Source organism: Lissotriton helveticus, chromosome 5_1 (genome assembly GCF_964261635.1).
Source record: "Lissotriton helveticus chromosome 5_1, aLisHel1.1, whole genome shotgun sequence".
In the NCBI taxonomy this organism is placed as follows: Eukaryota; Metazoa; Chordata; class Amphibia; order Caudata; family Salamandridae; genus Lissotriton; species Lissotriton helveticus.
Window position 1 is genome coordinate 1,790,696,106 of NC_136065.1, and position 12,939 is coordinate 1,790,709,044.

Sequence of the window (12,939 nt, forward strand, 5' to 3'; positions counted from 1 at the left end):
AATTATTCATAATAAAACACTTATAAATTCCAATGTGTATCAGAGCTTATTCCTATTAGTTAAATTAAGTGATTTAAAAGTTTCCTCATCAGATCCTCCCTTCTTCATTTGACGCAAGTGCATTGTGGTGTGCAGAACAAGCCATTTATCTAACCTAATGTGGTGTGTATTTCTGTATCAACCAATATGTGTTTCTTTCAGACTCCTTTTCAAGGCCTGACTCTAACATCTACATGGTGATCAAATTCCATAAACTCTAGATATTACCCTCCACTAGGTATACTTGGATGCAATTTTTAAAGAAGCCTTCTCTAGATGGAATGTTTCATAAACTGCTATAAACCAATGGAAGAGTCTGTTCCAGAAGGTTTGTGAGCTCATTCCCTTTAGGCAAAATCAGCTTCTTAAACCTTTCTTTGGAATGAACATATAGTTGCTATCTGTAAAGCTGCCACAAGGGATTCTGGTCACATTAAAAACTAAGGGGCATATTATCAAGGAATGGCATTATAATTATCGCCGCTTTAGCAGCAGAAAACTGCCACTAACGCGGCGATAAAGTGCTTGATAATACGCCCTTGTGAATTCCCATAGAAGCCCATGTTCTTGTGTGACTCTACGGGAATTCTCGACGGCATATTATCAAGCCCATTATCGCCAAAATTGCCGCTAAAGCGGCGATAATTATAACGCCATGCTTGACAATATGCCCCTAGGTTTGTGCAGAATCAGACAGTAGAGTTCACACCAGTATTAGAGCACTACTTAGAAGTCGGAGCCATAAGGCTAAGGGCCTTCTTAAAAGTTTTGCAGTTCATTGAAGTAACGAACCCACAGTTTTATTTATTTATTTATATGAAGCTTATAAAGTGCCTGGTTACACTAGCTAGTGTGTCCCCGCGCTGAGAGAAAAAAAAACTGAGTGACAGACTGGAGAGCAAAGTTCTGGGCAGCCCCTGGCGCGTTAGTTGGTTTGTGGGGAACAAGATGGTTTTTTGCTCTTTGCGGAAAGCCACTTCAGATGTTTCAAGTCGTAACCGCTGAGGGAGTTTGTTCCAGTGAGTGGCAGTCATAACTCTGAAGGATCTTCCCCCCATTCTTGCTCTGTTGAATTTTGGGACCTGGACTCGCCTGGTTCCACTTTATCTCAGTTGGCGCGTCGGGAGGTAAGGTTCAAGCATGTTGTGAAGGTACGTAGGGCCCTTCCTCTGTAGGATCCGGTGGCCTACACAGAGTGCTTTGAAAACCACCCGTTCCTTGATTGGCAGCCAGTGCAAGGTTTTAAGTGCTTTCTTGGCTGACGCTCTCTTAGGGAGCATCAGAATCAGGCGGGCCGCCGCGTTTTGAACGCGCTGCAACCTCTGTAAGCACTTGGCGCTGGTGCCCAAGTACAAGACATTTCCATGATCCAGTCTGGATGTAATTAAGGCGTGGATTAGGGTCTGTCTGGCCGCCTGTGGTAGGAGGTTCAGGGTTTTTCTGAGGATCATCAGCATTCCAAAGCACGTGCCTGCCACTTGTTTGGTCTGGTGCTCGAACAAGATTTTATTGTCCAGCCAGATACCAAGGTTTTTCACTGGATTGCTTGGGGTAGGTAGAGTGCCCAGCGTGGAAGGCCACCATGCCGAGGTCCATACCGAGGGGGCCCTGCCCACGATCAGCACCTCCGTTTTATTTCCGTTCAATTTAAGGCAGTTCTCGTGCAGTGGCAGTACACCCGCCGTATTACAAATACGGTGGCAATAGCGCCGCAGGCCCGCTCCAACCACCTGGGATCATAGATTCCATGACGTTGACGTTGCGGTCAGAGGCCCCAATATGCTGTTGGTGCCGCTGCAGCACCACCGAGCATATTAGGAGTATCCTCACCGCCACAGTTTTCATGACGGTGAGGCTTCCATGAAAACTGTGGTTTTGACAAACAAAGGGGGACCTACAGGACCACCTGTTGCCTCAGGGCCATGTGGTGCCTGCAGGGGGGCACATGCTGTGCCCCCTGCGTGCAGTCACCCCCTTTCTGGCACGGCATAGACTTTACAGTTAACGCCGTGCAGGAACGGGCTTGTCGCTCCCATTGCAGTACCTTCATAATAGGCACCGCTGACAGAACGGCAAAAGACCGCCCACCAGACCACGATATTACTCGTAACATAGCGGGCGGGCGGTGGTCGAGTTTGGCGGTCCTGGGGCAGGGCACTGGTATAGCGGCTATCTCCAAGAACACCAAACCCATAATCAGGTCCATAGTCTGAAAGAGACTAAACATTACTCTTACAAACCAACATGTGTAATGTTGAATCTCTGAAGCATCAACCATACAATTATAGACAAGGTAAGTCTGTTAGTGTGTGTGTGTGTCATTGCATTACCAAACAGACTGGGGCATGGAGAAGCAGGCTATTAGGGTGGGAACAGATTCTACAGAACTTTTCAAACTAATCGCATCAAAGTTTTTCAGCCCGGAATAAAATCTTCTGGATAAAGAGTAAGGGGCAGTAGCCTTTTGGCTATTGCCTTTAATTCTGTCAGGGACAATTTGAAAGGGCGACTCTGTGTCGGATTTTAGGGAGAAAAAGCATCAGTTCTCAAAGGTAGATAGAATGTGATCACGGCTCAGTCGTTTGTGGCCCTCTCCCCTCCAAGTGGTGGCTTGTGACTGCTAACTGCATTCTCAAACATGAAGCTCAGTCTCTGCTGCCTTGGTATCTCTTGAAATGTTGGTGAGTTGGTCAGTGGTCCCTACCTGCTGTACTTTAGTGAAATGGCAAATAGCTGCTATTTATTGTACTGTGTCAAAATGTACTATAATGTGCCTCACTTCCGCTCCAGGTGCCGCCTACTTCTCATATGTGCAGCAGGGTTCACCTCCTGACTATCAACCTATCTTTTGGACCGCTACCATACCTTTGCAGATTACTGCCTCTGACTGTTAATCTTCATTACATTCACATATTCAGAAATAATCGCTTTGTGTGTAACAGCACAGAACCCTCATGTGCTAAGAGCCTTTAAATGCAGCTATATAAATGTTTTGATGTGGATGGCAACCTTCCATGTGCCTATTACTTCTAACCCGGAGAGTCAGTAAACAATTGGCTATTTCAGCCCCAGTCGTTTGTGCTGTTTTACTGAAATAAGCGAAGTGCTCTGTGTCCACTCTCCAACATAAATAATTGTTGCAGTCACCATCTTAAAGAGAAACGTACGGTTGTAGTATAGGCTCCTTATTTGCAGGCTGCAGGATGCTCTTTGCCTTTGTCGTAGGGCTGGCTGCACATAAGCGGTGACAATCCAGGCCCTCTCATTTCCCAGTCTGGCCATTGACTAACCTATTCGATAACAGCTCTACGTTTGATCAACTTGCAGGGCAAGCTGCCCATGTGGAGGGGATACTTTCCCAGAGGGTCTCTTCTTGTGTCATTGTAGGTCTCACCTGAGACAGTGCATGCGCTGTCACTTGCAAGTCTATTGTTTAGAAATAATCTATTAAGTGCTTAGAACCAAACATTACTTACCATCGGTTGACTTTCTCGTCACTCTCATTTCTTTTGTTTTTCTTATGTGAGCACTAACTGGTTTCATTTTGCGGGTCGCTCCAGATGACTTTAGGGGGATTTAGGTATCACATCTTTCGATTCGACACTCAAACCACATTTGTTTAATCTACCAATCTATCCCGAATCAGTAAGTTAAAAAACAAATGGGTGTGATGGCGCGGCCGCTTTTGTAGGCACACATGCTTTGTTAGCATTAGCAAAATGTTCCTTGAGCCTCGACCTATTGACTTTGCCAATGCTTGTATATTTCGGCTTCCATCTTAGGGCCTGATTACAAGTTGATGTGTTATTTATCGCCACTGATAAATAACGATACCACGGTGGTACGTTATTTATTAGGTGCTCTTAATAACACCTATTATAAATTTGTGGGGAAAATAGTGGATTTTGGTATTTAACGCACCAAAATCCACATGATAAGGTAAATACTGTCTGTTTTCCCCTTTTAAATTTCAGCAGGTTTGATCAGCCAAAATGTTACGAATGTTTGGTTATTTAACACATCTGTTAATTATCGGGTACGTTAAATAAAACCAAACTCCAAGAATTCCCTGGTATGAAATGGCATCTTGAGATAAGCGCTACTTGCACAAGTGTAATACTTTGTCCGTGAACAGGATGAACTGTAGCTTACACCTAGTTATGTCATGCTGGGTTATATTATCTTGCACTATGTTGTACTTTGTTTTGTTATGCTATGTTCTGTTGTCTTACTATACTATTGTATCGCTTACTATATACCGTGCTATGTTGTGTTTGTATGCTATAGAGTAATATCTTTTTTTTGCAGAGACCCGGGTGCACTATGGCTAACGACTTGTTATGCAAGGCTGTGTTATGTTATGTTGCACTTTGTTATATCTTGTCATTCTGTGTGGTTATGCTTTGATATGTATTTTGTGTTCGATCCTACGGTATGCTATGTTGTGTTACTAGTTTATGCCAAGCTACCTGTGTGATGTTATGATATTTTTCAATTGAACGCTACAGACATACGACTTTGGGGGGGTGGGAAGGGAGTCATACAAAGAATGCTTAGGTACCCCAGCTGACTGGTCTGTTTTTGTCCTGCTAACAGTATCTGCAACTTTTTGTGAGCGAGGAGACATATTCAACGCTAGATGACTATAAATGCTGCAACAATCGTTCAGTGTTTTTCTAGGTGCATGCTTATTAATGGTGCTCAGACTATTTCCAGTGTCTACTGTTGCCAGTATAACGGTGTGGAGAAAAGAAAGCAACAAGGCGATGATCACACGTTTTTGTCAAGCAGGAGTGCCGCGATCAGAATTTAAATCTCCTCGTTTAGTTGGTCAACAACTCGATCAAATGTCGACATAATATTGTTTCCCCAGATCGAATTACCCAACCCCTTTGGTAGCTTTAGATTCTGCTATGTGATCAGCTTGGCGAGACAGTCTTATCCCCTGCCTTGATCCACGTCTGCCCTTGATAGCTGAAGGCTGCCTTGAGAAGGTTCATTGTTCCGGAGCGCCGCCTGATATGACTGGCTGTCTTAAACACACAGCAGGCAAAAGTGGAAACAAGGAAGTACCAGTGCCAGTACTTAATTTATAACACAATCAGTGCTGGGGCCTAGGGTTTTGCTCAGAAGCCCGCGGCCGGTGCTATTAAAGGTCGGAGTGCCGAATGCCAAATTCTTCATGGTCTTGATTCCAACTCATGCCTCTTTCATTCCCTACTTACTGCACCTTTATCTCACTCTTGGTTCTTTTTCATTCCTTTGAAACAGTTTCCCCCTCTTTCTTGCTCTATTTTGTGTTTTCTTTTTCTTGCTCTGGGTGAAAATCTAATGAGAAAAAGTAAGTGCCAGCCCCCGAAAACACGAGTAACGGGGTCCCACGTGCAACCATCAGCTCAAATTAAGCAGTAACGAGCCATGTGTTATCTTGGTAAAATCACTCGAAGGCCTATTATTAATGATCGGTGGTTGTTGCTATGGACACTGTCTGGCCGCCTTCTAACCTTGCAAACGAGGTAACTGTATGCAAATAAAACGGGAAGAAAGAAGGGCGTAGCTCGCTCCATGTCATGTTTCGACTTCCACTACGTCTAAAAATGAATCCCTTTGGGAAACAATAATCGCACACCAATTTCTCACTCCTCACTCAAACAACAGGAGCATGTCACAATAGCAAACCAATCAAATATATAAATTCATTAACTCAATGTAATTCATTACAAATCAATTAAACATGGATAAAGAAGAGCAGTTTGCTCTAATATTCAAAACAATACCACAACATTACATTCAAGGTTTATTGCACAGTAAATTACACAGAGAATTACGCATTATTAATGTGTAATACTCTGTGTAATTTACTGTTTAATTTACTGTGCAATAATCTTGAATGTAATGTTGTGGTATTGTTTTTAATATTAGAGCGAACTGCTCTTTTTTTATCCATTTCGCCCCTATGCCTTTTTTAAACGCATATTTTGCCAGGCATACAAAAGGAATGAGGCTCGATGGGTCAATCTACACACAAACAATGATCATTGACATCATATGGAAAAAGAAAGTAAAAACCTGCATGGAAACACCCCGCCCCGCCTCATACCCCACAATCATTAATGATAGAGGGGAGAGGGGTTGGCCTAACGGCTAAGGCGCTCGACCTCGGACCTGGGGAACTTGGTTCGAGTCTCGGTAACGACGCCAAAACCCCCCTGTGATTCTGGGCAAATCACTTAATCTCCCCGTGCCTAAAAAAAAATAAATAAATAAAATGAGTGTGTCCTCATGTAACGTAACTGGTGCTATGTAAAGCGCTCTGATAACTGATTCGGTTCGATTCAAGTTCGCGCTATATAAAACTCTCAAAAAAAAAAAAAAAGATATGCAGCAAATTCCGGACACAAACCAACTGCACACCACTCCCCTCCAGCCCATTCCTATTTTTCGAAAGTCTGGATGTTATCCTGGGTCACAAGTACTTCAGGTCTGGAGGGTTCCAGCACTACACCCCTATGGTATTTCTGAGGGCTATTTCCAATCCCATACATTGATCCAGTCCATTCTTCCAAACTGCCAGGGATGGGGTGTCTCAGACTGCAACTCTCGTGCTATGTCACGCTTGGCCATGGTTAGGCTAAAAAATAGTAAGGATTATCGATGCCTGTTACCCCCAAGCCATTCGCGAGATGAAGAAGCATCAATTTAGGGTCCTGGGAGATCGACCAGGAGAGGACTTCTCTTAGACAGGCCCTCACTCAACGCCAGAATACTTGCCACTTGGGACAGCTCCACACTGTATGAATAAAGGTGCCCTCATCTGCACCACGTTGGAGACAGGTCGAAGAAACAGTTAAACCCATGCACCAGAGTCTATGGTGTATAGATTAAACTCTGTGGAGGTACCTAAATTGGATCAACCTGAGCAGGGCTGCAATAGAAGCTGCCCGAGGCACCGCCAGCACCTCTGTCCCGTCTTCATTCTCCAGTGTCCCCACGTCCGCCTCCCATGCTGACTGAAGGGCTAAGAAGGTGTCTGGCTGGTTTGAAAGAAGTGTTTGGTAGATCTTAGCGACTTTATGATTTCCCAGATCACCCATAAGGAGTTTGCCTCTGACAGATTAAACTCAGGGAAGTCGGTCACAGCGGTAATGTACAGGGTCAGAGCTCGGCGAAGCTGAAGGTATTATGAAATTGGCTGTGGTGCAGCTGATATTCCGACTGCAGGGCCTGAAATGATTTCAATACTGTACCCTGCTCTCCCAGGGTAGAAATCCTGATCAGATCCTATTTATGAAAGTCCTCTAATGCCGTAACTTGAGTGAGTACGCGGCCCTTCCACAGTGGTGTCCATTTTGTCAGTCTGCCTCACCACCCCATCTGCCTGAGAGAGGAAGGCCAGAGATGGAATATGACACTCGTTGTTGGGTGAAGAGAACTCCTGTTGCTGTTTCCGTAAAGATAGGAGAGGATAAGGGTATTCCCCCATTGGCCACCTCTCTGACAACTAGTCCGGGTAATCCTGGAGATCATACCAATTGCCATTGATTTCAAGGGGAGGGGCAGCGCAGTGATATGATTCAATATTCATGGCAGCGACTCTCCCCGCAATTTGTGGACTGAAAACATTTGCTGAGGGCTAAACGGGGAGCTCCCCGACACCAAAGAAACGTAGTGAGGATGAAGTTTAGTTTGCAGAACTATTGAAGTGGGACCTCGTACAGGAAATTCTGTAGCTGATAAAGGAGCCAGGGCTGTGATACCATTTTAAAGATGCAGACCGTCCAGTCAGAGACAGGGGCAGGACACACCAGCCTCTGATATCTTCCTATGGGCGAGTTAACACAGGATCTATGGGCCATATTATCAAGAACAGGCGATAAAATTATCGCCGCTTTATCGGCAGGAAACTTTCCCTTCAGGCTTTGCCCCTCCACTACAGTCTCAGGTAATCTGTTTGTTTCATTTCCCAGGGAGTTTCCTGACCCATAACACCGTGATTTCTGTTTCTCAGTAAGTCTCAGGTTTTTACGTTATCACCTTGTAAAGTAAGATTTAATCCCCTTGGGTGATTGAGCCTTTCCATTTTTTGCAGATGTGTGGTTACTGTTGCTTTTTGAGACCCAACTGAATATCAGTTTCAATCCTTTTGTGCTTTGGACCTGGTAGGTCGGCTTACATGACTATCCCTGTGTAGCTTTCACCTGGGTTCACTCTATTGGTGGTTTTGCACATCATTTTCTGGTCTTTTTTCACCGATGAGTCATTGTCTTTCCCCACCCAGTTTGGGTAGAGACACAAGGTTTCTTTCTCGCTCTTCTTTTTTTTCCTTTTTTGCCTGGATGCGAACTACACTAGATTATATGTCCTTGCCTCTGTTCATGTTGAGTCCTCAGTGTACATTTGTGTATATTTGAATTCTGTTTATTTCTCCATTGTTGTCAGATTCCCCTGATGAAGGGCTATCCCGTATCGCCCGAAATGCATTGGGATTTTAAACGTTTTTTAGATGCTGATGTGAAGCTCCTTTACTCCTATGTTCAATTCATTGCATCACGAAGAAAGTGAATAAACTTCCTTTGGATAAAGTCACCATCGAAATTTTGGAATCTTCTATTGAACTGCTTTTTGTTCCATTTGATGTCATTTTGAGAACGATGTACTAATTTGTTGTATGTAGTATAAATTTCATTTGATCTTTGCTGAAGCGCATTTGCGACACCCCCTGTAGTGCATTGGGTTATCCCAGATAGATTTCTGGGTATTCATGTTTTATATGTTCCATAAGGCTTGCAGGGCCTTTTTACCCGTTGCACACATACCCTCAAACTCCATGTTTAACCCATTGATTTTGAGTAATTTTTTTGAGTAGTGTTTCTTGAGTGCATTAAGGCTGCTATTTTTGGATTGTGTCCAACCCATCTCTGGCATGACCGGACTAACATGACACAACACAAAATAACATATCCCTTAAAGATACTCAATGTGTTGTCATTTTTCAACTCTGGGTCCTATTTACATCTGCGGTTTTGACCTTTCGCTTCAGGAATAATTGGCCTGCATTTGTAGGCAAAGTTTGATGCTCTAAAAAACCTGTGCCTAATCTAGGCCTTAATATTGAGCAAACGCTTTCTTCGGAGCTACAGGCTGCCAAAGCAGAAGTTATAAGCTTTCTTCAGCTCAAGGTGTTCAAAAGGACTTTACCTTTGATTGAATATCGTCGACATATTCGTGTTGCAAATACACTTATTTCACCACACCTGGTTTACGGAAATTGCAAATACTTGCCTGTACCAGAAAAACTGTTGCACCTTTTGTAAATAGTGCATCTAGCTGGTATATGGCTGACCAAATATATTTCATCTACCCTACATCCCCATCACTGGCTACCAGTCTGTAAACGAATTGTTTCTGAAGCTAGGGCCATTTTTTATAAGGCCAAGTATGGAAATTCAGCTATGTTTTTGACCTCCAAGTCTGTTGGCATTTTCGTTGTGAGATCTCCTGATACTATTACTTACTATTTGATCTCTTCCCTAGATTTTATCTTAAGCAATGATGTCTGTTATAACTTCAATAGTGACATTCTTTTTTCGCAGTATGTTGGGTTCTCCAAATAAGCTATAGCATAACGTAACATAGCATAACATTTGTAGCCAAAGTTATATTGAATTTCCACCTCAGCAATACAATTATTTCCTTCTCCTATGTGCAACTCTTTTTAAGTTCAAAGCGAAGGACCGCTTTGCAAATTTGGCAGTGAAGGGACATGAAATGCAGCAACGCTGAGTCTTATTTTGTCTTACTTATTAAAGGTGGAAATGCTCCAGAATGAGAGGATGTCCTTCCTACCCTCGATCTAGGGATATTTCTTGTGTTGTTTGCCTTTACAAGACCCAATGCTCTATTATTTAAGAGGAGGCAGGTACCTTTGCCATGAACACCGAGGTAGCATTGGGCCTGTTTTATTGTATTAGGTGACTGAATGTGTTTGTATGCATTACTTGTTTGGCAACAGTTCCAAAGCAGATACTCCTTCTGGTACCAGTGTTCTTTGCAAGCTATACACTGGAAGCCAAATATGAATTTTGATGTGACCACTGCCTAGGTTCTTTTGTTGGGTTTTCAGTCCCTAGAAATTGGAAACAAAGAGGAGTCGGACACCAATACAAGGAAAATGTAGGTGCTTAATTGTAAATTAGACTATATATACATTAGGTGTACTCCCTTTACCATTTCTAAACTGCACCCCACGTTAAGTTCTGGCCTCAATTGTATCCAATGGGTGGCAAAACAAAATCTTTGGGACCCTATAGAGAGGTAAGTTGGGGGTCTGAACCACTCAGGATGAGAGTGCACACCCAGTTCACTTGCTTGGTGTTTTAGGTCTGGCTTAACAGCACAGAGGTTTGCTGACCTATTGTTACCGTTCTTTTACAATATACATAGAGTGGGCTATGGTCCCACCCCAAAGAGTATTACTCTGTCACCTCATACTACTTTCTGTTTCATGTATCACTCCACCTTTTGTGTGGTGCTTGGTTTGGGATGCACAGGGATGAATTTACATCTTTGCCATTACACCATCACCATTATCTCCACCACTGCTACCGCCTCAGCATTTGTGCAGACTTGTGTTTGCATGCTTTACACTAGGAAAGCCAGACCTATGTATGGCCTTGGCTGATGCTTGTTTAATTTGCTTTAAGACTAGCAAATAGTGTTTGTGTCACCTGGCGTTATTATCAAACATTTGTGAGGAGAGAATCTTTGGACTAAAAATAACAGCTTTACTGATAACTCTCTCTTTCTAATTAGTTCAAAAGTATTTTGCCATACATGGTGGTAGTTCCAAAATTCAACAGCAGTGCTTGGTTAGGAGAGAAATGACACAATGACGTCACACCAATCAATGTTGTAATACAGCCTGCGTGGTGTAACAGAACTGACAGTTTCACATATTACTGCACAGGAGCACCCCATGTAAATAAAGTGTTTAAAGATCCCATAATTTTTGCGGAGAAAGTGTTTATAGTGAATATTTCAATTTCATTTGAAGATTCTCTTCCTGGTAAATGAAGCCTATTGTTCATGCAACTCCCCTTCCGGGCGTCCACTGTTTCCTGCCTTACCGTGTCCCACTTGGCTTTGGCCCTCTCCTCCTCAAACTTGGCAAACTCCCTGCGGTCGTGGATGGTGATGAGCAGCTTCCAGATGAGTAACGCGGCCAGGCCGATCAGGAGGATGGCACCCATCACCGATAGGAGAACCACCAGGATGTCAGCACCCTTCGGACACTCTGGAGGGGAGAGATAACAGCAACCAGTTAAATGCAGGCATGACTCAGGTATCTAAACACACACACACATGCGCCCACAGACAGGAAAGGCTTGGAGGCCTGACTCCTGTTCCTATCTGGAAATAGTTTGTCCTCTTTTGGACAAAATATGGAAATAATCCTGCAAGCAATTGACGGAAAAGTAGCGAAACAACCCAACACATGGAAAAGTTCAGGAGTTAGTGTCTCACTGGGGCTTACTTGGACAGCCTGAAATATGACGTCCTGTCTGGTTGTTGGAGGCAGAGGGGGTTGAGAACTGAAGCCCAGATAGCATGAGATAAGTTTTTGTAATACTCTCTTCAACCCCCAGCGAGTCTCCAACAAATATATTAAAAGTACTTCCAACTTTTGTTGATTGTCAATGGTTTAGGGCTCTCAAATGGGCCAATCATCATCATAAATAGTTTATTTTCACAAATTGTCACTTAAGCATACAAAGATTAAAATGATAGAAAAATAAAACAGGCACCTTGCCTTAATCACGTCCAATTTCAACAAATAGAATCAATTGACCAATTGAATCAGATGCTAGATTTCATTTTATTTATTTTTATTAAGGTGTCCAGGTGCGATGATCGCTATGACTTACTGAAAGGAATCACTGCTTAAAAAAGCCATGTTTTGAGCATTTTGCTAAAACTAAGATGTCTGAAGGTATTGTTCAAATATTGAAGTGAAGCATCCCAGGAATTGTATTTCATCGTAGTGCACTATTAGTAAGGGAAATCTTATTAGAGATTTAGCAGTGAAGAAAGAATGTGTACCGAAGCAGAATATTTTGGAAAAACAGACACAGAAGAAGGACTAGATTCCAATGGCGCTGCTAGGACCCAATCAATTCAGTGAGATGCAAAGCCTGGCTCAGGCCCAGTCTATTTAGTAAGAAGCAGAACAGAGCTACAGTACTAATGCAAGCCACTGCTGTGATGTACTCGTATAGAATTTGCCTCATAAACCGGCATTTATATTCAACACTGCATTGGATTGCTCCTGATGTACATGTGTCCTATACAAATAGCAAGTGTCCTTCTACAGTGTTCATGATCCAGGACAGAATCATAACGTCCTGTGTGTTCAGTTGCTCCGAACAGCATGACGTCATAACCAGGACTTTAAAGGGATTTCCCTTGCCAGTTGCTGCAAGCTTCTGAAACAAGGTACTGTGGATACCATCCAATACCAAAGAACTTGTTAACGCAGGTGTTCAGATTTGCTATTTAACCACTGGTTCAGCCGCTATAGACGTCTCCATATGTTGCACCATTTTGAAACATTATAGAATTATTGCTCGTAGTGAAATGGTTGCACTGGTGCCAGCTGAGAACTTACTCTTCTTGCTATATCTGCAATGAATTTCTCTACATCTAAACCTGGGAAGTCCGGTGACATTCTGGCATTAAAATGAATGGTGGGGGGGTGGGAGGGGGGGTGACCCTGTCACTGTATAAACTCTGTTGTCTTCTGGTCATTTAGTACTTCACATCCATATACCTTGAAGATATCAACATCGCCCAGGTACATACATGTGGAATTTAGTTTAGTAAATCTATACTTACAGTATTTTT

At 43.1% G+C, this 12,939-nt stretch overlaps 1 protein-coding gene across 1 annotated transcript in view; it reads right to left on the minus strand.

The window, feature by feature from the left end:
* The window catches only part of ITGB3 (integrin subunit beta 3), a 474,184-nt gene that overhangs the window by 15,242 nt on the left and 446,003 nt on the right, over positions 1-12,939 (minus strand). The window contains exon 14 of the mRNA XM_078645100.1: positions 11,166-11,332. Within this exon, the coding sequence (XP_078501226.1) occupies positions 11,166-11,332 (167 nt within the window). The remainder of the gene's footprint in view (positions 1-11,165; positions 11,333-12,939) is intronic.